This window comes from Gracilinanus agilis, chromosome 2 (genome assembly GCF_016433145.1).
Source record: "Gracilinanus agilis isolate LMUSP501 chromosome 2, AgileGrace, whole genome shotgun sequence".
Taxonomy (NCBI): Eukaryota; Metazoa; Chordata; class Mammalia; order Didelphimorphia; family Didelphidae; genus Gracilinanus; species Gracilinanus agilis.
The window spans coordinates 264,952,110-264,979,246 of NC_058131.1; the positions used below are offsets into that span (position 1 = coordinate 264,952,110).

The 27,137-nt window shown below is 40.2% G+C and overlaps 1 protein-coding gene across 1 annotated transcript in view; it reads right to left on the reverse strand.

Annotated features, from left to right (window-relative positions):
* Positions 1-26,884, reverse strand: part of NKAIN4 (sodium/potassium transporting ATPase interacting 4) — a 120,164-nt gene extending 93,280 nt beyond the window's left edge. The window contains exon 1 of the mRNA XM_044661166.1: positions 26,821-26,884. Within this exon, the coding sequence (XP_044517101.1) occupies positions 26,821-26,874 (54 nt within the window). The 5' untranslated portion in view covers positions 26,875-26,884. The remainder of the gene's footprint in view (positions 1-26,820) is intronic.
* Positions 26,885-27,137: the final 253 nt, after the last annotated feature.

A 27,137-nucleotide genomic window follows, 5' to 3' on the forward strand; every position in this document is an offset into this window, starting at 1 on the left:
CAATTTTCAGCATATGTTTTCCAAAATTTTAAGATCTAAATTGCCTCCCTTCTTCCCTTCCCTCCCCTATCCCAGAAGTGGTAAGCAATTTGATCTGGGTTTACATATGTATTATCATTACAAAATATACTTCCATATTGGTCACTGTTGTAAGAGAATACTCATATAAAACCAAAACTCCAAAATAAAGCCATAAATAAATTCATGTGAAAGGTAATATGCTTTGATCTGCATCCAACTCCAACAGTTCTTTCTCTGGAGGTGGATCTTATTCTTTGTCATTGTCCTTCGGAATTGTCCTGGATCATTGTATTGCTCAGAGGAGCAAAGTCTTTCACAGTTGATCATCATACAATATTATCAGCAAGTTATTTAACCTCCCTGAGATTCAGTTTCATCATCTGTATATAGAAACCATGATTAAAAATAATAATAATAGTAATACTTATCTTGGGTGTTCTGGTGGAAAGAGCACCCAGTAGTTATACACTCACCTCATCTCTTTCCCATTTTCCTAAAGCACTGGGCTATCCAAACAAGAAAAGTAACATGGCAGCCTATACTTGGATAAGCTGAGAATCATAGATTACCACCAGACCTTACCATTCATCTGTCCTGCCACTATATCCTAAGGTCCTCTGGATCTTACCATCTGTGCTGCCTCTCAGCCTTCCAGGTTTCCAGGCACTGCTATCTGGCCTGTCCTTGCATCCTTCAGATTCCTAGGACTTTACTTCTGCCCTGCAGGTAAGCTCTTTATGTGTGTTGCATCTTCCAATTAGAGTGTAAGCTTCCGGAGAGTAGAGGCTTTTTTTTTTTTTTTAAATATCTGAGGCCAGATTTGAACATAGGCCTGGCTCTCTATCTACTGTGCTACCTAGCTGCCCCATACTCATTTTTTTCTATTTGTATCACTTGCATTTATAAGAGTGCCTGATACATAGCAAGTACTTAATGAATGCTCATTCATTCATTTATTCATCTGTTGTCCTACCGGATTGTAGTGAGAATCAAACAAGGAAATGTATGTAAAGCGCTTTGTAAACTTTAGAGTGCATATAATTTAGAGACACATAAATGTCAGCTATTATTAATTTGTCCAAGAGTCTCCACCTCCCTAACACTGCCCCTCTGTCTTGCCACAATGCACAGTTCTTCCTGATTGCCTGTCTTCATTACTGGCCACTTCTTGGCAGCAATCTCCTTGTGTTTTCTTTGTGCATGTTTCTGGCTTCCAACCAACTCATCCTCTGATTTACCGTTCTATGAGTGTTACACCATTCACAGAAGCAGCCCTTCTGCCTTGCTCTTTTTACCCAATTCTTTCATTCCCTTTCCTGTTTGTACACATCATCTCAAAGTCCTCCTTTGGCCCAAGAACCAGGAAAGGACCTGACTTTCAAGAAAGAAAGAAAGAAAAGTCAAATAAAATTAATGATCCATGTATAGAGATTACTACAAAGGTTCCTTCTTTCCCCTGTCTCTGCAGAGCAGTCGTACCTGTGTCAGTGAACATAAGTCACTTGTCCTGATTTGGGTGAAAACTTTTCAACCTTAGCCTCTTGCTTAGTGGCTTTTCCAGATGATAATTAGACAAGAGTTTAAGCTGATCTTGTAGTCCGGAGAAGTCGAGTATATATTTTAATAGGTATAAACACAAATGCTTTCCTAGTACTACTACTGGTAAAGAATCAGGCACTTGTTGCCTAAGGGAGAATGTAGGCAGAGAAGGATGAATCACCAATACCAAGGTTCAATATGATAGATGAAGACAGATGGAGACAGCTATAGCAAAGGGCACCCTGGACAATGGTGAACAGAAATCATGAAAGGCCCATGAGTGGGAATAAATCATGGTAACTACCAGCCTGTCATGCTCTGGACCTTCTGTATCTTTAAGAGCCCAAATGAGAACATCTGGCCCAGATAAATAAGCGACAAAAAGGAAAGGAAGAGGAAAATAAAGAATGATTTACCCATAGAAGGATCTTAAGCATATATTGAATTTGGAAGAAACTAGCAATTTGCCACCACAGAATTCCTGTCTCAGCTTATACTCAGCCATGAATCAAATGTTAACACCAGAGAGGTCCACTATTTGGAGGTCCTCTGTCTCAACGGGAAGGTAAAAAAGCATCTATATCAGCATCTCCAGACCCAGAAAGGTCCTTGCTATGGTACCTCTCACAGGAGTTATGTCATCCATTTCTCCGATGAGCAAAGTTTGGGGAACTTATTAATTAGCCTTTCATAGTTTACTATTAATCATTCCTGTGACATTCACTCTTATCTAGTTAGGTACTGAATCATCTGCTACTTTGTACTGTCAATTAAATTTTTAATTGCACATGTCCTTTCCATCACCACCCTCCTCAAATTACCTGTAAGCTCCCCAAGGGCAAGAACTGTGAATTCTCTTCTTTTGATATTCCCCAGAAAACTTGGAGATAATATGACATGAATGAAAAATTCTGGACTTGAAGTCAGAGAACTTGAATTCTCTAACCAATTGTCCTTATTATCCATTTGTTTTCCTACTTTCTCATCTCTCTCTTTCCTAATTTCAGTTCCTTAACTTCTATAATCTGCAGATCTCCCTGCTTCAAGTCTCTCTAAACTCTAACCCATCCTACTCTCAGCTGAAAATGTAGTTTTCTAAAGCTACAAGTCTGATTATGTAATCCCCCCAATCAATAGACTATAATAGCTCCCTGTTGTGTCCAAGATCAAATACAAAGCATTCTGGCATTTATAATCCTTCACAGCTTAGCCTCTTTTTACCCTTCTAGTCCTTTTATACTTGATCTTCTTCCATGTACTCAAAAACCCAGCCACATTGGTCTACTTGTGGTTCCTTGCACATACTTATCTCCCATCTCTGACTTTTTTCTGGCTGTCCCTCATACATGGAGAATGGTCTCCCACTTCACTGCTTCCTCTTAGTTTCCCTGGTTTCCCTCAAGACTTAGCTAAATCTTACTTTTTGTAGGAAGTCTTTCCCAGTCACCACTGTTGCTTCTCCTCTGACATTACCTTCCATCTACTTGTATGTCTTGTATGTACCTAGCTATATACATATTCTCTCCCCTACTGGAATATAAGCTTCTGGAAGGTAGGAACTGTTTTTACCTTTCGTGGTAACTCTACTAACATCAGTACGTGTTGTTTTTCAGTGGTGTCTGACTCTTTACCATCCCATTTGGGGTTTTCTTCGCAAAGATACTAAAACAGTTTGCCATTTCCTTCTCCAGCTCATTTTACATATCAAGAACTGAGGCAGACAGGGTGACTTGCCCAGGGGGACACAACTAATAAGTCTGAGGATGGCTACAAACTCAGGTCTTTCTGACTCCAGCCTCAATCCTCTACTCACTAGGCCACCAAGCTTGGTACAGAGCAAGAAATTAATAAATGCCTGCTGGCTAATCTCTAAAACTGTCGATTTATTTAGCTGTTCTGAGCTTTAATTTCCTCATCTAAATATATCTAAACCTAATTGCTTTATTGTTTATATAGCTTAATAATGGTGATGATCTAATGCCATCAACATGCAGAATTTTTTGAAAATATGGTATAAACCTGGGTTCAGCTTTCAAGTATTCTTAGTTCATTGCAGATTATTTTTAATTTTTCCCTTTATTTCTTCCTTACTCAAGAATCCTAATACCATTTTAAGTTTTTATATTAAGGCTAAGCTTTAATGTAGGAACTGATAGAATGGATAGTAGGATGGATTATGCCTCAAATGTTTAAATTTGGGTACATATATCTAATTTTTTTTGTTGGATAAGTAAAAGAGATCTTTTTTTTTTTAATTCAAAAAAAGTGGGGAAGGGATAGACTAGAATTCGTCTAAGGTACCTTCCAGTTCAAAATCTTTATCAGTAGTTATAATTTTGGAAGTACTACATAAATGTCAACTTTCTCTCTCTCTCTCTGTCTCTCTCTCTCTGTCTCTCTCTCTGTCTCTCTCTGTCTCTCTCTCTCTGTCTCTCTCTCTCTCTCTCTCTCTCTCTCTCTCTGTCTCTCTCTCTCTCTCTCTCTTTCTCTCTCTCTCTCTCTCTCCTAATAGCCATGTAAGGCCAGTCCTATACGTATTATCACCCCTGTTTTAAGATGAGGTTCAGGGAGGTTAAGCAACTTGCTCATAGTCACACAATTGGTCAGGATCTGAATGTGAATCTAAGTCTTGCTAACTCTAGGAGGAGCATTTTGTCCTCTATAGCTAACTACAGCTATGATCCCACCCCCTAAATGACAGTAGTACATATTTAAATATAGGACTAGGAGTCAGAATATCTACATTCGAAACTCAGCTCTGCCACTAAGTAGATGTATAACCTTGGACAAGGCACTTTATTTCATGGAAGTGGTATTCTAGAAACTATATAATGGAAAGAAACAGGAATTGAACTTGTGATTATATTGGTATAGGTAATTCCCAAATGACAAACTTCCTCTACCCATGTTGGTTTGTACCTTCTTTGCAACTCAAGAGTCTCCAAACAGTAAGAGGTCAAGTCATCTAATTAGGATCACAGCCCAGATGTGCCAGAGGTGAGAATTGAACCCAGGTCTTCATGATTTCAAGGCAAATTTCTATCCACATTGCCTCATATAAATGAATGGGGGAGGGGGAGAAGGAATTGATATCCCTTCTGACTAAAATTCTAAGAACTAATTCTGTTGAATGTGCCTCAGGGAAGTCATGTTCCCTCATGGAAAGGCTACAGCAACATACTATGGATAAGGCAGTTCAGCATAAATAAAAGGGCACAGGATTTGTAGTCAGAGATCCTGGATTAAAAAACTTGCCCTGCTGATGGAGTTAACTTGAGTACATTATTTACTATATAACATTATTGACCCACCATTTCTACCTCTACAAAATGAGTGTGTTGGACTAAATGACCTCAGAGGTCACTTTCAGGTTTAACTCATATGACATCTTAAATACAAAATGTAATTCTATAGATGAATGGATTCAAGTATGATGAGAAGAGAAGTTACTGAGCAAAGAGGCCAATAGTCAATCTGTGGGTGAGGATAAATGAAAGACCCTTTTACTAGGAACCTGAATCTCAGACCAGGTCATTGTTATCTTGTGGAAACTGGGGGGGTGAAGAGCATGGGAAAGGGGTGATAGGTTGGAACAAGAGAGAGGGAGGTGGGTGTCAGCCCAATTAAGCAAATTGCATTATTTATCAAAATATCAGCTTAATGCAATTGGACAGGATGGCAGATGATGGCACAACAGGAGTCTGGCTCCAGCTTGCTGTGTTGGTTACAGAATAAGCGCTCTCCCTCTCTCCCTCTCTCTCTCTCTCTCTCTCTCTCTCTCTCTCTCTCTCTCTCTCTCTCTCTGTCTGTCTCTGTCTCTGTCTCTGTCTCTCTCTCTCTCTCTTCCCCACTCCCCTTGACCCACCCCACAGCTAATAGCAACAATTGTTCTAAATAATAGGCTCAACCTTGTATTGGGCTGCATTGCCCTTAGTTTGGGTAGGGAAGCACTTTCTTGTTTGTGGCCAGTTTTTCTTTCAGGTATAGCACTGGGTTTCTCACTTTCTTGTGAGATGAGGCACTTTGGTGTAGCAAAGACTACTGGATTTGGAATCAGGAAACCTAGGTCCAAATCATGGTTCTGCCATTTAACTACCTATGTATAGCTTTGGGCAAATTACTGAACCTCAGTTTCCTCATCTATAAATTGAAGATGATAATAATAGCATCTATCTCACAGGGTGACTGTGAGGTTCAAATGTGATACCATATGTAAAATGCTTTACAAATATTAAAGCACTATATAAGTGCTACTCAGGGAAGGAAGTAGTCAAGGAGTCCAATTATTTGGCTATTGCAAAAGTCCTGGTGAAAGGTGCTGAGGGTCTGAGCTCAAAGAGTGACTGTGTGAATGGGGCAGATGTGAGACTTTAAAGATAGAATAGACTATATTCAACAATTGATTAGACAAGGGGTGGTGATAAGTGGGAAGTCAAAGATGACTCCAAGAACATGAATTTGGGCACAGTAGGGTCCCTGTATCCACAAGAATATATTCTAAGACCTATTGTGGATGACTAAAACCACAGATATAAACAAATACCTGCTGACCCCATATATATATATATACATGACATGATTTTCTTGTATATGCATACATATTATAAAGCTTAATTGATAAATGCACAGTACGATATTGCCAATATTAAATGCAGTAATAATAAAGTATATTGTACATTATTATTTAGTACTAGATAGAAGTTCTCCTTATCCAGTAGGGATACATTCTAAGACCCATAAAACCATGGGCCATAGTCCTCACTTTAACTTTTTTAGAACCCTTATCTTAGTATGAATTCTAAAACAGAAACAAGGGTTAGGCAATCAGGGTTAAATGACTTGTCTAGGCTCACAGGGCAAGAAAGTATCCGAGGCTGGATTTCAACCCAAGTCCTCTGACTGCTAGGCTTGGCTCTCCATCTACTGTGGTATCTAGCTGCAACTTCCCTTTAACTTTTAACATCTATGTTAACTTTACTGTATAGTACTGTATACTCACTCCCTGTTCCCGTCCTTCTGCTCAGCACCCAAGCCTCCCATTGTCCCATAAAAAAATGCCCTTAAAAAAAAAAAGCCCTCCATGTGAAAGCAGAGGAACTGATATAGACTTCTCTGCTGCTTCTGGCACAAGTCCTACACAGAGACCTTTGCCCCTCTCCACCCACCCATCTGCCTGCCTATCTTCCATCTGTATGGTCCTGGACTCTATGTATCCTTGAATCATGTGCCAGCCCCATCCCTCATACTCCCACAGCCCTCTTCCTGCCCCTATTCTCCTGGAATGACTGTGGATAAATAAAACTGCAAAAACTGAAAATGTGGATAAAGTGGGGCTACTTGTATTTGGAAGAATGGAGGTACAGACAACAGAATTAAGGAAGTTAGGAGTTGGGATAGATTTGGGGGTATAGGTGGGGAGAGGAAGACTGAAGTGATGAATTCTGTTTTGATCTATTCAGCTTGAGGTGACATGCAATTGGAATTGTACAATAGACAATTGGTGATTCAGGACTAGAAATAAGGAGAGGTTTGGGCTGAATATATCAATCTGGGAATCATCTTCCATAGCTTCATTTGAGCTTATCCTTGAAGTTTTCTCTTATCTAGTCTAAACACTCCCAATTCCTTCAACTAGCTGTCATATGGCATGAGCTCAAGGCTGTGGTTACATTCCTTTGGACTCCCTCTAGCTTTTTTTTTTTTTAAACCAGACTTGTGATTTCATTGGTATATGCAACTTCTAATGAAGAAATTCCTTACACCAATGCCTATCTGCACTTACTCTACAACTTTTAGCTTTAAAGAGTTGCATTGAGCAGGCAATAAGAGATTTAATAATTTTCTCAGGACCACAAAGTCAATATGTAAGGAGAGGCTAGAATCCTAAACTCTGAGGTCAGCTCTCTATCCACTACCTCCTTGAAGACTAGCTAAAGTTAAAAAGCAAAGCTAAACAAAAAATGCTCATCAATAATTTCTAAAATGTACCATTGGAAACAATACTACAAATGTACTGACCAGGGCACCATAGAGAAGGACTATCACCTTCTTAGGACTGGACACTAGGCTTCTCTCTCTGTCTTTTTTTTTTCCCCAAACCCTTAACTTCTGTGTATTGGCTCCTTGGTGGAAGAGTGGTAAGGGTGGGCAATGGGGGTCAAGTGATTTGCCCAAGGTCACACAGCTGGGAAGTGTCTGAGAACACTAGGCTTCTCTCTCAATGCACTAATTGCATTAGTTTTCCTGGCTACCATTATCACACTTATTGAGTCATATTGAGCTTGCAGTATGGGTTCTTCTGTACTTTCCTTATTTTCCATGATTTTTCACTGGTTACCAATAGTGACCTTGCATTTATATTTACAATTTCTTCTAGTGCTTTTGTATGTCATTTGTTTGGGCCTGAAATCACTAAAAGATTTATTCTTACCATCTCATTTGTCTTCTAATTCAATATTTTATCAACCATTTTTGTTCTGCCCCTCCTTGACCATTCTCCAAGAAGAGAAAATGGAAATAAAATAAGTCTTGGATAGTTCCTTTAAAGTGTGGTCAAAGTTATTCCTGGAAATTCTAAGTAGTAGATATTTACCTGGTCTTGGGCCCTTTCCTTCCAGCTCTATGAAGTCTATTCTACCTAGGTAGAATATGCAAATCTTTTAACTTCAGAGCTGGAAGGAAAGGGTCTAAGATTGGATAGTCTTTACTTCTTTCCAGCAACCATGATTCCAAAGAACTGATGAAGACAGAGAAGTGATGGACTTAGTTTGCAGAATGAGATATACATTTCTGGACATGGTCAATGTGGTAATCTATTTTCTTTGATTATGCATATTTGTTGTAAAGGGTTTTTTTTTTTTTTGGTCTTTTTTTTTTTAAGGGAGAAAGAAGGGAGGGAAAGAAAATACATATTCACTGAAAAATTAGTTTAAAAAGACTCTGTATTCCAAGCTTCCTTAACCTTTTTTTGTCTCATGAATAAATACGTTTGACATTCTGGTGAGGTCTATGGATTCTGTCTCAAAATAATATTTTTGATGCATAAAATAAAATATATAGGATTACAAAGGAAACTAATTCCGCTGAAATACAGCTATCAAAATGAATTAAAAAACAAATTCACTGACCCCAGTTTAAGAGCCCCTGATCTAATAGATTTCCCAATTATTATCAACTGTCTAGTCTAATCTCTAATTTTGAGATACGGAAACATAGATCCATAGTGGTAAAGTAACTTACTTGCCTAATGTCACAGAGCAGATAAATGGTGGACCTGGAACTATAACCCAGTTGTAAGACTCTAAGAACAGTTCCCTTTCTACCTTAGGAAGAGCACTTTCATTTACCAGGTTGGAGGAGATATATATACCATATTTGAAATTTGCAGCAGGTAGGGCCTTTAGAGATTATATAGTCCAACTCCCTCACTAGAGAGAGGAAGAAACTAAGACCCCTAATACATAGAGAATTTGCTTACTGTCACACAGGTAGACAAACTAAACTAGGATTCTAATACAGGTCCACTGACTGAATCCAATGCTTGATTTTTTAAACTGTTATGCCGATATATTTAGGAAGAAACATTGGATATGGCTAACCTCAACACTTTATGATTACATGAACTGAATGGGAGTGCAGGATAGGGAAGAAGCATATCCCACTCCTTCCTTAAACATTTCTTTTCAAAGTTATTTCCAGTATCTTTTCTACTATATCCCAATGTGTTGCAACCAGGAAAGGCCTAATGCTAAAGGTAGGATTTGTGCTGAGTTATAAAGGAAGTAAGTAGGTAAAGGGGAGGAGGGAAGATTGTATTAAGCATGGAGGACAGGCAGTGAAAAAAGCCCAGAGCTAGAGATTAGAGTGTCCTCTGAAAGAATGGCACAAAAGTTAGTGTCCCTAGAAGAGATGTAAAGTGTGAAACCACTCAATGTCCAGAAAGGCGTTCTTTCTGCAGGAGGCTGAGAGGCAGACAAACTGGCAAGTAAAATGTCTCTGATGGTTGATATACAAGTTATTACTGCTGATGACCATAGAACTCTTGATATTGATGTGATTGCAGCTTATAAAGGAATAGACAGAGCTGTCACTGCATTTTGTAAGGCAATAGGTAGAGTCATGTTCCTGGGACATGAGATAGGGTCTGAGATAGTTTTCTCTTGTTATGAAATTTTTACTGGCCCAGATAGAAGGGCTCATGGAACAGAGAATTAGGACTCAGGCTCTCCATATATAAAATGGGGAATTTGGGCGAGATTCTCTCTAAGGATTCTTCCATCTCTAGCACTCTTAATGCATGATTTCATCCTGGGAAGCTGCCCTTTTAGCCTCACCTATTGAATAGGGCTGGCTGCAAGTCTCCATCCACATATCCCAGGCCTCCTCATTTAATCATCATTCTGGAATCTGACCTACCATATAAGAGCAAGATCTTATGGAAAATGTGTCCCAGCATGACAGGTAGATATTCATTTTATTGCCTGCTGGGCTCCAGTCTGATCCTCCACTTTGGTGATAAGACCTGAGATCTCAGAATTGTGCAATAGATAATTGCTAGGCTCTGCTCCCAATGGGCAGTGATAAACTACTAATCACCAAGAGACTACTCTCCCCCAGAGGAAGTACATACCAGAGGCAACTCTCTCTACAAGGCTCCAGTCAATATTTTTTAAATTCTCTGGGGCTCAATAAACCTACTCTATACATCATGCTTCCCTATTTCCTTTCTGCACAATGGAAAAGATTTCCTCTTAAGTTATCCCAATGGGACAATGGTGTCCGAAGGAGATAGCTCAGGTCCATCATCTTACATTCCTCTGCATGATGGGGGTGATATAGTGAAATGGAGTGAACATTTCTCCAATGACAGCAACCAATTGCTGACTGTTCTTGTGACCCCTGGCAAGACAGTTAATCTTGAGGGTTAGTTTCTTCACTTGTAAAATAGGATTGATAACAGCTTACAAAACTGACATAGTGGCACTTCAAAGCATCATACATAAGAGTGTAAGCTCTTTGCAAGAAAGGATTCTTTCATTCTTGGTCCTTGTATCCCAGAGTGACTATCACTAATAAGTATTTAATACTTATTGATACTACAGTAATAATAGATATCCTAGAAGATAATTCTACTTTCTGTCCTCTCCCCAACAAGGAACTCATTTTTTAAAAAATTATCATCATTGCTTTCAATGTTCCAGAGCCTTTCTTCTACCAAATTTTTCTAAGAGAACAATTACTGAGTACCTACTGCAAACAAGTCATTGCGTTAGCACTTGGGATACTAAGAAAGGCAAAAAGCAGTCCCTATTCTTAAGGAGATCAGTCTTCTGAAAAAGCCAATAGTATAAATAAGAGTGTGTATGGAGGTGGGTGGGGGGAGGTGCCCCCCCCCATGGCTGAGCCTCAGTTTCCCCATCTGTATAATGAAAAATGCTTATATCAGTACTGCTTAACTCACAGGATTATGGGAAGAGAGAACTTGTTGCTATATACATGTAAATGCAAACTATCATTATAATTGCTAAAAAAAAATAAACCAAGCTATTTTCAAGTCTTTTAAATGACTACAGTAGTAGCATCCAGTTGCATAAAATAATATCCTAATAATAAATCCTACTTATCTGGACATCAAAGTCCAACAAAAGCTATAATTAGACAACTTTATTAGCCCAAGCCTACTTGTAAATAATGCTGCATTTCTTTGAAAATAGTTTGCCATTCAGACCTGTCACTAAAGTCTTACTCTAATTAGTCTGAATGAATCAGGCTAGACTAAAATTTGCATGTAAATCAGAGAATGCCTCTAACTCCTTGAAGGCAGTATCGTATTTGTCTTTGTATCCCCCACAGTGCCTAGCATAGAACTTTCCACACAGCAGGCATGCTCAATAAATATTTGCTGAATTGAACAGAATCCCCAGCTACCCTTCTTTCCCATGCTTCTAGTCCCAGTTGTTAGAAGACAGCTCTATAGTTGGACACACCCAATCCTCCCTCCAGCCCTGGGAAGATGTCTCTCAGGCTGGATAGCTGGCTGAGTCTGAGACATGCAGGGGGTAGGGAAGACTATACCAACTCAGCCAGCCTTGGAAATTACTGCAGATGGGGCCTTTTCTCATCCAGCACAGAGAGCATGATCTAAAGTCACAGAATAAAGGGGTTTTTTTGTTTGTTTGTTTTCAGCAACCTGAGGGATACTTCCCAGCTAGGGCAACTAGCTTCTAACTAAATGAAGGATTTAGGGGATGGAAAGTGCCAATTACAAGAACAGTCTAAGGTGGGAAGGGAAGAACAGGAAGTGTTTATTTCTCCATCACTGAATATTAAAATTTTCAAAGTGGGAAGGAACTTCCAAGGTACCCCTGAACAAGAATTCCTTTAGAACAGTGGTTCCCAAACTTTTTTGGCGTACCACCCCCTTTCCAGAAAAAATATTACTTAGCCCCCTAGAAATTAAAATTTTTAAAATTTTAATAGCAATTAATAGGAAAGAGGAATGCACCTGTGGCTATCACCACTCTCCTGGATTGCTGCAGCACCCACTAGGGGGCAGTAGCACCCACTTTGGGAATCACTGCTCTAGAACATCCCTAACAAGTGGAAGACTGGGTAAATGTAAATGTAAACTATCACTATTACTACTAGAAATAAAAAATGCTATTTTAAAATTCTTTAAATGACTGTTAGTAGTATTCAATTGCATAAAATAATATCCTAATAATAAATCTTACTTATCTGGACATTAGAGTCCCTCTGAACCTACAATTAAATTTATTAGCCCATTCATGCTTGAAAATAAGGGGCAACCAGATAGCCTGGGTTCAAATCTGACCTCAGATTACCTTCCTAGCTATATGAGCCTGGGCAAGTTACTTAACTCTAATCGTCTAGCCCTTACTACTCTTCTACCTTAAAACTGTTACTTAATATCAATTCTAAGATAGAAGGTAAAAGTTTAAAAAAATAAAAGAATACTGTATTTCTTTGAAAATAGTTTGTAATTCAGATCGGTCGTTAATTTAAACAAGTTTTAATGAAGTTATTGTCAATCAAAGGGTAGAATTAAAGTCATGGTTCTTCCTTTTTTTTTTTAAAGTTCTCCAACAGATGTTAAATTATCATAAGATCATAGATTTAGATTTACTTGTCACCATAAGTGAGAGGGAACACACCACCACTTCTGACAGCCCATTCCACTTTTAAGTAGCTCTAATTTATTAGAATCATTGATTGAGTGCCAGAAGGAACCTCAGAGGCCAACTAATTGAACCCCTTTTTTACAAATGAGGAAACTGAGTAAGGTTAAGATCCTTTCCCAAGGTCATCCAGGTGGCCAGAGTCAGAGACAGATTCTGAAGCTAGATTATTGGACTATGGGGCTGACTCCACCATACCATTAGAAAGTTTAGCATTACACTAATGCCTAAGTCTGCCTTTCTTTAATTTCTACCCATAGCTCCAGTTCTGTCTTCTGAGGCCAAGTAGAATAAGTCTATTAACCTTTACTTGCTAGGAGCTGAGAGCAGCTGTGTATTTGGCTACTAGCATAGCCTGGTCAAAAAACAAAACAAAATGAAAACCTGGCACCAAAGCTCTCCGTGTGAGATTTCTTTAAGCAGGTGACAGGCAAGCTGGTGCATTGATTCCCACATTATATTTTCATTAATGGGTGGCAGATGGCATTTGGGGCCATAGCTCCCATATCACTTTACTAGGTAGCAGAGCAGGGAGGCTGATACATCAATCACAAATCTTTAATTCACCTAGAGAGCAGGTAAAAGGGGTGAGAGAAGTTGTGGGGAGTGGGGGCAGAGCAGGCAGGGATTTTAAAATATAACATCAAATCAAGTCTTCATCCTCATCTGATAATGAAATCTGGCACTTAGATCTCTTTACCCAGAAGCATAGCTGTATCTGATGCTCTGACTCTAAAGCAGCTGTCTTGATGTCCAGCAGCAGTCACCAGGGGAATGACCCCTATGCCCAAATACCAGCATAGCCAAAAGACTAACTCACAAAGGCACTTTGGTTGTCAGATGTTTTCAAAGTTATTAGTCCCACGACAAACCAACTAATTAAAACTCACAAGCTGGAAGGGAGAATGAACAAGTAAACTTTTACTAGGATTACAGCAATTTTAACACATGACTAGGATATTGGGACTATCCAGATATCTCCATCTGCCTGATCACATACCTCACTAAGGAAATGGAGTTATAATTCCCCTGATGGAGGATGCTTCTGGAGATTAAGGAGCCTGGTACAGGGAGAAGCAGTATTCTAAAACAGAAAGTATCATCCTTACTCATAGTCTTCCCCAAGCCAAGGCTCACATTTCATTAAACTGAAATAGATTTGTAGGTCTCTGTGAAGGGGAGGTGGAGTGAAGGAAAAACTGGGTTCAAATCCTTTCCCAGTTACCAGCTGTACAACCTCAGTTCCCTCATTTGTAAGATTAGGAAGTTCTAATTCAATGGCCTCTAAGGTCAATTCCTGCTCTAACTCCATAATCTTATGATGATTTAACATCTATTAGAGATCTTTTTTTTAATGGAAGAACTGTGACCTTCATTTTACCCTTTGACTGACACTAACTCTGTTAAGTCTGGTATTTGCATTCTAGAACAAAGGGTTGGCAGGGAGTGTCAGGTTCTAGTGTGTTAGAAAGGACTCAACCTGACTTGTTTTTAATAGAAACACAGATGCTAAAGCCCACTCTACTTGTCTCTGGGTGTGTTCTCCCAGGGTCACAGAATGAGATTTGGCTTCTCCCTGGTGCTCTGCCAGGCTCCCCCAGTAGCCAATATTGATGGAAACCGAAGCATGCACAGGGGAGGTCTGGGAAACGAGGCTAAGGAGAGGCAGGAGTGTTAAAGCAAGCCAGGCTTTCTCTCAGCTTTGCAATATTTGAAGTTGGTTTGAAAGGGAAGCTGTTGCTTCAGAGGTCGATAGAAATGGAGAGTCCAAAAGCAAAATTTAAAAAGTTGATGCTTTCTTGGCCCCATTTTGTTTGATATAGGAGCTAAGCAGACAAGTTTATGGCTATGAGAAAGGCCAAGCAGAGGTATATATCACAGGTGCACTAGAATATAGGACAGCAACCTGATGACCAAGAGAAACTATGGCAGGAAGATCTAAGCTTGCAGGAGAGGTCAAAGTAATTTATTTTACCCATCTGGAAGATTATCAGCCAACATTGGCTTCTCACCTACTGCTTCAATGGCTGAACAAGGTTCAACAATAGCGTTAGCATCAGGCAGTACATGATCCCTGAATGAAGGCCCAGATTAAATTAGAAACCGGGTAGAAATGACAAAGTCATTTCTGTCTGGGTTAGTGGGAAAGAAATGGATTTACAAAAGATACTGCACAAACCCCAAGTGAAATTGAGGTGGAGAATTCTTCTATTATATCTCATGATTGGGGTAGGAAAAGCACTGGCCTGGGGCTCATGAAGGCTGAATTTAGAGCCTTACAACCTTGGGCAAACTGCTACCCCTCTCCAGGTTCCTGTTAATCTGTAAAAATCTGTAAAAAGAGGGGTTTCAATCAGAGAATCTCTAAAGTCCCTTTAACCTCTAAGATTCTATGGTTCTCTGCTCTAATTCTTCCAAACCCAGAGGTTTGGAACCTTGTTTGAACGTTGGATCCCTGTAAGTGTTAAAAATTTTATATCTACCAAAAATGTTTTAAATTACAAAAATACTACAAAAAAAAAGACCTGTGCATGCACAAATGGGTGCATATTTGTATATCCATGTGCATGTTTTGATGCTGTTCAATTTGGGGTTACTACAGATTTAAATTTGATAAATAGCATGAAAAACCATTATCAGTCATGAAGCCCTGAATTCAAATACCATTTCTGAAACATACTGGCTATAGGGCCCTAAGCAAGTCACTTAACTTCTTAGTGACCCCAGACAATTTTCTAAGACTCTAAATTATAGAGTAGTCACTTAACAAAAATAAGTAAATAAAATTCCAATCAAGTTTGGTCCAGATATCGATGCAGAATTCTTGAAAGTCATTTGCCATCTCAAGGTCTGGAGCATGAGTGGACATGGATCAAGTAATGTAATGTACCCAGCAGGGGCTGTAGCCTTGACATCACACACACACACACACAAAGGGAGGTGGGCCATATCTCATATTTCTTACACATTTCTTGTTCTATATTACCCAACAAAGCAGAAGCCTCAACAGTAATACTGACATAGCATTATTTAACTGGCTTCCTGTTTCTTCCCCCGCCCAACCCAATCCATCCTGAATAGAATTTTCCTAAAAACACACTTTTATCATATCACCTCCCTGCTCCAATGGATTCCAGTGGCTCCCAATTACCTACATATTAAAGTTCAGACACCTTAACTTGGCACTCAAAGTCCTTCATAGTCTGCTACCAATCTAACATGTGCAACTGCTCCCCAGAATCAGAGTCATAATTTACAATAATTTTACCTAGGGGAAGTGGCAGGGTCGGGTATCAGGTAAGGATAGGAATATGAAGAGGATTATCCTTCCTGGAGGAGAGGAAAGAAGACAGAGATGTGGCCAGTGGGAAATAGAAGCATATCTCAGGGCACCCTAATATTTATACTGACAAGTATAGCTATTGAAAAGAGAAAATATACCGCCACTACAGAGAAAAGCTGGTTGATGGAGGAAGCCCATTGTTGGTTGAGACCTTGATGCTGAGGATGGGTCAAGAAAGGGAGAAAGTAACCTTAGGAAGATGCTATTGGCATCCTCTCAATTTTCTACCTTGCAGCAAAACCTCAGTTGTCTATCCTAGTCATGTCTCTGCAGAACATGAACAGTCTGTTCTAGCCAGGCCAGCCTTCTCTCTAATGTTCACCATACACCATGTTCAGTACCAATTTAGTTTTTTTTGTTCACACTATTTCCCCCCTTTTTTGAATGTTTTCACTTCCACCTACCACAAGATCTGGAGAAAAGGTACAATTCCTCTTTCCTTCTTGAATACTATCCTTAAACCCTACTTCTGCTTAGACTTCAGACATAATAGGTAGTACTGAATACGAGTAATTTTCCAGGCCTATATGTAATGCTTTGCCTCTCAAAGCTAGGAATAATGTGACTGAGTAATCAGGTGACTAGAATTGTTTAGAGCGTGTGTCCTTGCATCCTTTTTTGTGTTTGCTGAAAATTATTAAAACAAAACAAACCAAAAAGCACTACAGATTTAGATTTAGTTCTCTTGTGGTTATGGGTGTATTCACTGATATGTAAAGCTAGGCAAATGTGAGTCCCCCAGTAGTTCTTGAACAGTCAGGAGTACAGTGCCCATCCTGGAGTCAAGAAGACTCATCTTTCCAAGTTCAAATCTTGCTTCAGACTCTTACTATATTTGTGACCATGGGTAAATCACTTAAAACCATTGGCCTCAGTTCTAAATCTGAAAATAAACTGGAGAAGGAAATGGCAAGTCACTCCCATATCCTTGCCAAGAAAACCCAAAATGGGGTCACAAAAAGTCAGATCCAATTGAGAATGATTGAACAACAAGAGTAGCTCTTACTCCTTCTTGCTGTGGCACGTACACAGGTAGCTTCTGTTTCCTGAGCTCTCCAATATTGTCTCAAGGATCAGACAACCTGGGACAATTTTGTCTTCAGTACAGAGCTATGGGCAAACTAGATGGTCAGCAGGTATAAGAAGTTGTATGCTAGAGCAGTAATGCGCAAATTACAGCCTGTGGACTAGATGCGGCCCCCTGAAATGTTCTATCTGGCAGCACGACATTATTCCTAAACTGATGAATACAGCGAGTAGGATACAATACGATGAAACTTCTAAAGAGTTGCCTTAGAAACACACTGACAGATGAGCATTTCCTTTCCTTTGGCCCCCTCTTTAAAAAGTTTGCCCATCACTGTGCTAGAGTATTACCCCGATAAATAAGCCCAAGTCGCCCCAACTAGACAAATCTGGGATAAAAACAATCTAGACTGATGTAGATCTTCAATCTATGTCAATCAAATTCATGAGACAACTGTTTTTCTCTTTTTCTTTTACCTAAGCTAATCCATAGGGCTGGTGCAGAGGAATCTCTTAATGCATGACAAACCTGATGGTCCAATATTCATCTTTTATGTTTTCTACCAATATCTCCTATCCAATATCCTTTTTGATAAACAGAATAATCTAGGAAGATTACATTATGGATCACTAATACCCAGGTGCACTACCAAACACTGTAAAGAAGATGCATGAGAGCAGGTGGGCTTCACTATAGACAATGGGTATATACTTGATAAAAGATACATGCAAATTTACTTTCATACATTAGACATAATTTTATATATACTAAGGAAATTCACTATTAGGCATAGAGGCACTGTAAACATTGGAGAGAGTGCTGGGCTTGGATAATAGACTTCTAGCTCATCCAGGGACCTGGATTATCTAGCCCAGTCTCTTCATTTTACAAATGAGGAAACCAGAACCCTGAAAGATAATGTCTTGCTTAAAGTCATATTGGTAGTAGGAGGCAGAATCAGACTTTGAACCCATATTTTCCACTCAAAATCCAGCTACATTATCTGGACCCTGGCTCTGAGGCTTATTAAGCTAAGTGACCTTAGGTAAGTCCTTTGACTTCTCTGCTTCTCAGATTCTTCACCTACAAAATACCCTATAACACAATAACAATTATGCCATGGGTGAAGTCGAAATTATTATCATTAACACCTTGATTAACTGTAGCAAAATGATTTGTAAATCAAATATTTTTGAGATCAATATAATTATTTCTTACATATCTAAGCAGTATGGGCAGATTTTCATGTTTTTAATTCTCTTACAGGAAGGACCTCCTATGTTAGAGCAGGATGGCTCAGGTCTCATTAAAAGGAATAAAGATTAGTTTGCATTCTAGAATATTCTTAAATTGAATGTTGTTTTTTCTTAAGAGAGTCTTAGAATTTGGGGGGTAATAGTAAGATTACACAACAGGATTTGATGGAACAAGCTGATATAACAAGCATCAAATGAAATAATATTTGTAATATTTGTGCTTAGCACAGTACCTAGCTTATAAGGAAGGGCTTATCCTAACTATCCATTTATCCATCCGTCCCTCCAAAATAGCAGTTTCTGGGACAAGGTCTACACCCTGTATCAGTGACAATGGCACAAAGTCTTGAGACTTCCCTGCTATCTTCTGCTCCCTCCAGTTCTTTGGAGGAAAGGTATTTTTTTTTAATTAACAATAAACTATAATTTAGATAGTGCTTTAAAGCAGCTGGGTGGTACAGAGGGTAGAGTGCTAGGCCTGGAGTCGGGAAGACTCATCCTTCTGAGTTCAAATTCAGCCTCAGATACTTACTAGCTGAGTGACCCTGGGCAAGTAGCTTAACCTTTGTTTGTCTCAGTTTCTTCATCTGTAAAATGAACTGGAAAAAGAAATGTCAAATCACTACACCATCTTCGCCATAAATCCCAAATGGAGTTATAAAGAGTTGGACACAAATAAAAAAAAATGAGAGAATAACAAAAAAGTTCCACAAGTGCTTTACAAATGTTATCTCATTTGATGCTCACGACACTGGGAGGTGAGTGCTATCATTATCCCACTTTGCAGATGAGGAAACTGAAATTGAGAGACATAAACCTGCCTAGGATCACACTGCTAGTATCTTGAGTCAGAAGCTGAACTCAGGGCTTCCTTATTCCTAGTGTAGTTTAACATAGTTATTATCTTATTGTTTTGCTAGTCTTAAAAGGCAGTTAGGTGGCAGGCATAGTGGATAAATCACTGGGCACTGGAGTCAGAAAAACCTGAGTTCAAATTTGGCCTCAGATACTTACTAGCTATGTGACCCTGGGCAAGTCATCTTATCTCTGTCTGCCTCAGTTTCCTCAACTATAAAATGGGGATAAGGGGGCAGCTGGGTGGCTCAGTGGATTGAGAGTCAGGCCTAGAGATGGGAGGTCCTAGGTTCAAATCTGGCCTCAGACACTTCTCTGCTGTGTGACCCTGGGCAAGTCACTTAACCCCCATTGCCTAGCCCTTACCACTCTTCTGCCAATACACAGTATTGACTCCAAGAAAGAAGGTAAGGGTTTAAAAAAAATTCTCAAAAAAAAAAATGGGGATAATATTGGTTCCTACCTCCCAGGCTTGTGGGAAGATCAAATGAGATAATATTTGTAAAACAAAGAGAAAAGTGCCTGGCATATAGTAGGTGCTAAATAAACATTTCCTTCCTTCCAAACCAAAACAGTTATAATCTGTTATAATCCTATTGCTTTCTGGAATCCAAGTTGTAAATCTACCACCTACCTCCCTTTGCCCCCCCACCCCCAATCATGTCCAGGTCAACTCAGCAGCTGAGCTAATAGAAATGACAACCAGAGAAGTGTTGGTCCAGTAGTAGTAGAAGAGTGGTCAACACTGCATTCCATCATGCCCAAGGTCAGCTACTCACATCCTCTCTCCAAAGCACATTTCACTGTCTTACCTTCGATTAAGTAGAGGAGGGGGCTCTGAAAGCCTTTGCTAAGTGGCCCCCTCCTCCTCCATTAGCAAATCCATTATTTGTGAGGAGCAGGAAAATTCTTTTACAATAGTCATAAATAGCATTATTGTTAATAATGATAATAATCATGATAGCAAAATGAGATCTTGGCAGCCAATTGGACCCCAGCTGGGGGCAGGGGATAGGGATGGTGATGAAAGAAGATGAATTCATGTGGGAAATCCGCTGGAATCACTGTATTCCCATCCCCCCATCCGGGCTGCTTTTAAGAAGCTCTCCCTGCTGAATATATGTATTGTTAAGTAGCACTCTCGGGCAGTTTCAGTCCAAAAAGAAAGCTTATTTTCTATTGCAAGCTTTAATGCCAAATAACTGATCCATGCATATATATAAGGGCTCTCTCTCCCCTTGGGGAATCATACATTTAGAAGCCACCTCATTAGGGCTTTCCATTATGGGTTCTAGATAAATAATAAACACGAACGGAGCCTGAGTTTATTGTTAAAAAGAGACTGATATCATGTGGGTTATATGAGCAAGTCCAGGTTTTGTATGATGTAAGTAACAGACTCATGTTGAGGCAGATTCCCTCCCCAGTGAAGTGGGGAAGAGCAAGCATTTTTCTAGTATCTGAGAACACTGGAGCTGGAAGGGAATTCAGGGATCATTCAAGTCGAATAAATCCATATGTAAATACTAATAAGTGCCCCTACTATGTGCAAAGCACTGGGAATGCAAAGGAAAAGGCCCTTTCCTTCAAGGAGCTCACCACCTTCTCAGGGGAGGCAACACGTACAAGGTATAGACAAAATAAACGTACAAAAGGTATATACAACTTAGTATATACAACAAGGTAATTATTGGGAACTATGGGGAGGGGAGGAGGTTAGCGACTGTGGGAATCAGCAAAAGCCTTCTATAGAAGGTAACCCTTGAGCTAAATATTGACGACAACTAGGGCATCTAAGGGATAGAGGTGAGGACAAAGGTACAAGGATGAGAGACAGAGATGTCAGACCAGCCTAACTCTGCACCCCACCAATGAAGAGCCAGAAGCAGTGGTGGAAAAAAAGAGTCACAGAGTCAGTGAGAAAACAATAGGAAGTCAGTTCGAACATGCTATGGAGTCAGTAAGAGCACAATGTGCAAAGGAGCATTGGTGTGGTGAAGATGAAGGTTTGGGCTGCGGCTTGCCTTTCGATAGACCAGCATGGACCTTGAGGTCTCTCCTTGCTCTGCCACAATGAAAGTCTAGACTCTAGTGCTCTTCCCAACACTCATCTCAAAAGGGATGAATTTATTTATTTTTAATTAAAACTCTTTCTTTCAGTCAGAATCCATACTAAGTTTCAGTTCCAAAGCAAAGACAGTAAGGGCTAGGCAATGAGGGTTAAGTGACTTGCCCAGGGTCACACAGCTAGGAAGTGTCTGAGGCCACATTTGAACCCAATACCTACTGTCTCCAGGTCTGACTCTCTATCCACTGAGCCACCTAGCTGTCCTAGGATATGTTTATTTAGCACTTAATTGTGGAGAAGTGAGATGAGTTAGCCAAAGTCATCCAAGTACTAAAAGGCAAAGCCAAGATTCAAAGGCTTTTCTGGGCTCCCTGAGAACTATGTTGATCTGACCTTTCTTCTTTGGACTCTCACGATAAAAAGCATGTATTGAATGGCCATATAAGCTTCCAAGTTCAACATGGATCAGCATGGAATCAACAACATATACTAATTAAGGGCCTGAATATTCAATCTCATGATTAATGTACTTTCATGTTGGAAGAGCCAGGAGTGAAACTGAAGAAAATCAATTCTACATATACATATTAAAGATAGGGCTGGCCATCAAAAGTACCTTTTCTTGAAATGGTCATCCACCAAAGGCTAATTAAATTTAAATAACTGACTTCTATCAGGTTTTAGGGAGATGTAAATACTGGTTAGCTGCACCCCAATGGTCATTATTTAAAATCTACTGTTATTATATTGGGTCATTACCAGTTGTCCTAACATTTGTCTTGCCACTGAATTTCAATGACTGTGGAGGGGAGAATGAGGTTGAAGACTGTAACTTTTCCTTACTTAAATCTAATTCATGAGCAAGTTAATACATCACCCCATGATTCCTTTTTGAAATGAAGAATGAAGGATGAAAAACTATTATTATTAGGATGATGAAGGAAATTTTCAGCTAAAGGAAATTCAGAGAAAACTAAAGGGATTATGCATAAAACTGTCTACATTAGGAATATCTGAATATAGCAAATTTAGGGAACTCTAACAAACCTGACATCTTGTTACCTATCTCTATCCCAAAACTATTTCAACCGAACCCTTGACCCTGCTTCTCAATAACCCCTTAGATTTTACTGTAGTCCAGGTTTTGACCCTGTTTCTGCTCTAAATATAACTTACTGTCTCTGACAACTCTGTGGCTTATATTCCTAGTGTCCACACAAAAACTCAGCCCCTACACTTTTGCAGGGAGTTTCTCAAAACTCTTCCATTCCCCAAATGAAGAAGACATCTAGCTTTTAGAACAGATAAGGGAAAAGCCAGGACATGATACGACCTGTCATTTGATACAGGAAATAACAGTGAAGGCTCTGACAGCTGAGAGCCCACTGCTGCAATGAGCTGTATTAACAGTTTTTACTAAAATGCTTACAAGTCTACATCCCGATTTTTCTTCACTTTGGCACTTTCTGTTGGGCTTTTTTACTTGGTGCAAGTAACAAATGAAAAGACTAAAAGTTTAAAAAAGAACTCCAAGACTCCCAAGCAAGACACTTCAGAAGGGAGATACTCCAAGTTTAGAGCTAATGTTATTGGGAAAAAGAGCCACTGTGGGGGGTTGGTAAGGGTCTGGGAGAGAGGCTGGAAGTCTTTATTCTTGATGCCAATACACTCAATGGATCACGACAAGATAATGAGAATTGCTAACGCTTATGAGGCAATGAAACTCCTAACAGAAAGAGGCATTGTAATCCCCAAAGGTGCTGGCAACTGCTTATGCAAAGGACATATGATTTTTTTCCAGATTTTTGGTCCCAGATGAGGAATGAATTTTTAAATTTTCTCTACTATGCTTCTTACCTCATCACTGTAATGAAGTAAGAATCCTGGGAAATTTCTAAGTCCATAGCATCCAGCCTGGCTTCAGAATGGGCAAAGTTCACCCTATTCTTTGGAGAGGAGGCTCCCAAGAAGAAATGCTTGGGGGTCTTTGTCTTGTATCTTGGTAACTAGAAAACTCCCACGGTTGTCAAGTAAACTCCTCTCCTTTTTATCCCCCTCCCTTCACCACATCAAATCCCAGTGACCTGAGAGCAGTGGTTGGTGTTGAGCCCTCTTCTCCTTCCCAAAGCAGGATGATGAACTGGTGAATTTAACCGACAGGCAGCAATTATCTGTTAGAACAATAGCCCATTCAAAGGCAGCCCTGATACATTTTCAGTGCTCTGACTGCCTAGCCAGAAAACAACAACTCAGCCATAGCCAGGATCCTAAGGTCTCAGCCCACTGTCATGGGCAGGTAACACAGGAGTGAATCCAAGGGAACAGAATCTGAGGTCACAACCAATTAACAATTCAGTGTATTAAAAGTCACACCCTCAGTTACTTTGAATTGTTTCTTTCTCAACTCATTGAAAATTTTCTGAAATTATTAATGCCAGTAACTGTGACAACTTTAAAAATAGATATCCCCAAGAGTCAAATTCCTGAGGCCACAATTTTTAGTTCCTACTTTTGCACAATTACTTATTGATTTGGTAGATAGATGACTCCCAAATCAGTATCTCTAGTCTTCACTTGGACTACACTACCCGAGTCCTGCTCTTCCAACTGCCTTCAAGGATACCTATATGTTTATATCCAACTTGCTCTGTAAATTCAACAAACCTAGATTTCAAATCCGCTTTCCTAACACCCAAAACAATTTTCTTCCAGACTTCCTTTCTTTTGTTAACATCAAATTAGGCTGGAATCCCTAGCACCTAGCACACAGTAGAGACTTAAATGCTTGTTCACCAGCTGATTAGAAATCAGAGACATCTCTGACTCCTCAATCTTTCTCACTCTCCCTTCCTCATAAATAAACATTCAGTTACTAAGTTCTTTGCCACTGCCTTAGGTCAGATCTTTATTATATCAGGCCCAAACTATTGAAACAACCACCCTTATCCTCCCACTCAGTCCTTCACACCAGGCTGTGAAGGGTGCCAGACCACCCCCCAAAAAGCTTTTTTTCCATTTTGCATGCCAAATAAAATCCAAATTCCTTATCTTTGCATTCGAGACCCACCTAGATCTTCTTCCAAGATATCATGGGATTCAAAAGTAGAAGGAATCTTGGAGATCTTCAAGTCCAACCCCCTCATTTTAAAGATGAGAGACTTGCATCTAGTCACCAGGCCTACAGTCCAAAAGAAACTGGGCAATTTGCCTTTCCTAAATAATACCCTTCCCCCACACCCCATCTCCATGCCTTTGCTCTGGCTGTTACCTCCAACTGGAATGGTCTTCCCTACTGAAATCCTATCCATCCTTCAGTGTCCTCATAGATTACTCCAGTTAAAAATAATCTTTCCTATACTATGCATTACAGAAGTCATTACAGAAGTATTTAATTTGTACCCCTTTGTGTGGCACTTAACCACATTCTGCTTTGTATTAGAACTGTGTGTATGTGGAGGAATTGGTGGAAGGTAGAGGTTTACCTTTACGTAACCCCACTCTTACCAGGCTATATATTCTTTGAGAACAGAGGTGGTATCTTGTTCATCTTTGTATTCCATACAGCCTCCAGGACAGTGCTTTGCACTTAGTAGGCTTTCAGTAAATGCTTGATAATGAAATTACAATTTGATGTTGGCATTAAATTGTTTTGAGACTTATAAAATAAAATCTATTTTTAGAAGCTAATTGAGTCTGAATGAAGTTCTCTTCCCTCCTTAGAGCTCAAAACACTATTTCTCTCTTCCTTTTACCTGGCATTACTTGCCATTTCATGACCTCTCTTGTATTTAACTCTGAAACTTCTATTTAGTTTTCCATGTGCGTATATCCTAGTTTCCCCACTAGACTGTAAGCTTTGTGAAGGCAGGAACATTGCGTCTTACTCATCTTTGAATCCTCTAAGGAACTAGCATCTTCCATATAAACCCTCTATCAACTTTCATCATTTAATGCTTATTAAATGAATAATAGTTTAAAAGTATTAGTTCACTCTCCTTTTCATAGTATTTAGAGCTGGAAGGGGTTTTTGGGATCTTCTTCAACTATTTTTTTGACTCAATCCCACCACACTCCAAAAAACAACTTCCAAGAAACAGAAGCTAAGAGATGGGTCAGAATTTCCATGAAAAACTATGTGCTGCTTTTTGGGGGGTAAATCTTTCCAGTCTGAAGCTTGAAGAATAACAATGGCCCTAGCAGCAACCAAACGTCCAGGCAAAACCTGTAATAACAAAGAGAGAACATTTCCTTTTTAAGACAGGAGAAGCCCCAGTCTATTAGCAATTGATAAGCCAGGGAAACACCAGATACAAGCCAAGCCCAACAGAGAATCACAAAACAGGGAAACCTTTGTTTATCCTGGTGCTGGGCAGACAGACCAGCAGACAGAAGTGCAAGCCAGTTCAGTTTTGGAAAATTGGCATCCCTGAGGTTAAGCTATCAAACTCAGTTTCTTTTAAAAGGCTTTACATCCACAAGATCTCTCAGAAGACTTCAGAGGTGAACAAAAAGGTTTCATGAGGTAGAGGGAAAACAATCGTTAAGTCAACCAATGTGTCCAAGTTACTTCGCTCTGAGATGTTAGCTACTTTTAAAGTGGTATGTTTCTCCTGCACACCGGGGCTCACAAATCCTGGGACGCAAAACAGGGATCACTTTCAACACCACCCCTTTCCCTTTTGCTCTCTTAATTACACTCACACATTCGAGTACGCACAGAGACATCCAGAAAAACGAAGGGAACTTGCACGACCCCCATTTCTTTATGGGTTTGCCTCAGTTGTCTTTTAGGAAAGGGAACATTGAAATTAAGGTCCACTTCCAGTTTTCTAAATCCGATTATGTCTAATAAAAGGTGACCCTCTCGATAATGAATTCGGACTTGTATATTTGTGTGTTAAGTATGTATGGACTACTATCAATATGCTTAGATGGCCCCCATCAATGATACACACCCCCTATTCACACTGAAGCCAAAAGAAAACACAGAACTTGTTGAGCTATTTATCGGACTTTTCTTAACATAAAAACGGAAAGTCCAAAGTTAGGAGGCCCTCGAACAACAATGCCCAAACCTCACCGACACCAGTTCAAACCTCCAATTCCCTTAAAGCTGAAGGGCCCCTTCCTTCAGGATAGACAGACAAACAGACCAGAGCCCCTACTTTCTGGGAGGAAAGGATGAGAGCATTTTCCCCCACTTCAGCTCTGGCCACCAATCCGTTAAACAAAGGGGTTCCCCTTTATTCCGTTTGGCCCGGTGGGACCGAGCTTTTGTTCGTCTGGCGGGGTCCCCAGATACCGCTTTAACCTGATCACCACCTGTCCTTTCGCCCCCTCCCCTTTTTAGGCAGTTAGGTTATGGTACCACCCTGATCGCGGAGCTGAATCCCTGGGGTAGCGAAAGTTTGGACCGGAGAGCCCTCTCTAGAAGACTCTGGAAACAGGGGGCCCTGACTCCCCTTCTCTGTCTAGCAAAGGTTCCTTCAAGAAGAGTGGACAAGGCTACTTACCAGCTGTAAAGTGCAGAGAGAAATGAGCGTGCAGCGGCCAGTGCAGCATCCCATGGTCCCGGTGCGCACAGGGCTGCTCGATTCGGCTCAAGTTCTGATACGCTGCTACTGCCGCTGTCGCTGGCCGCCAGCACCGACTCAGTGTGTTGGTCCCCGGACCATGCCCACTTGCCTCCGGCTCCGAGTCGCCTTTCCCCGGTCTCTTAGCCGGACTCACCAGCGCCCAGAGCCCCCGCCCCCTATCCGCCTCCCCAGCTGAGGCAGCAGCCAGATAACAGCTGCTCCGCCTATTCCCGCTGCTGGGGTGGGGGTGGGGG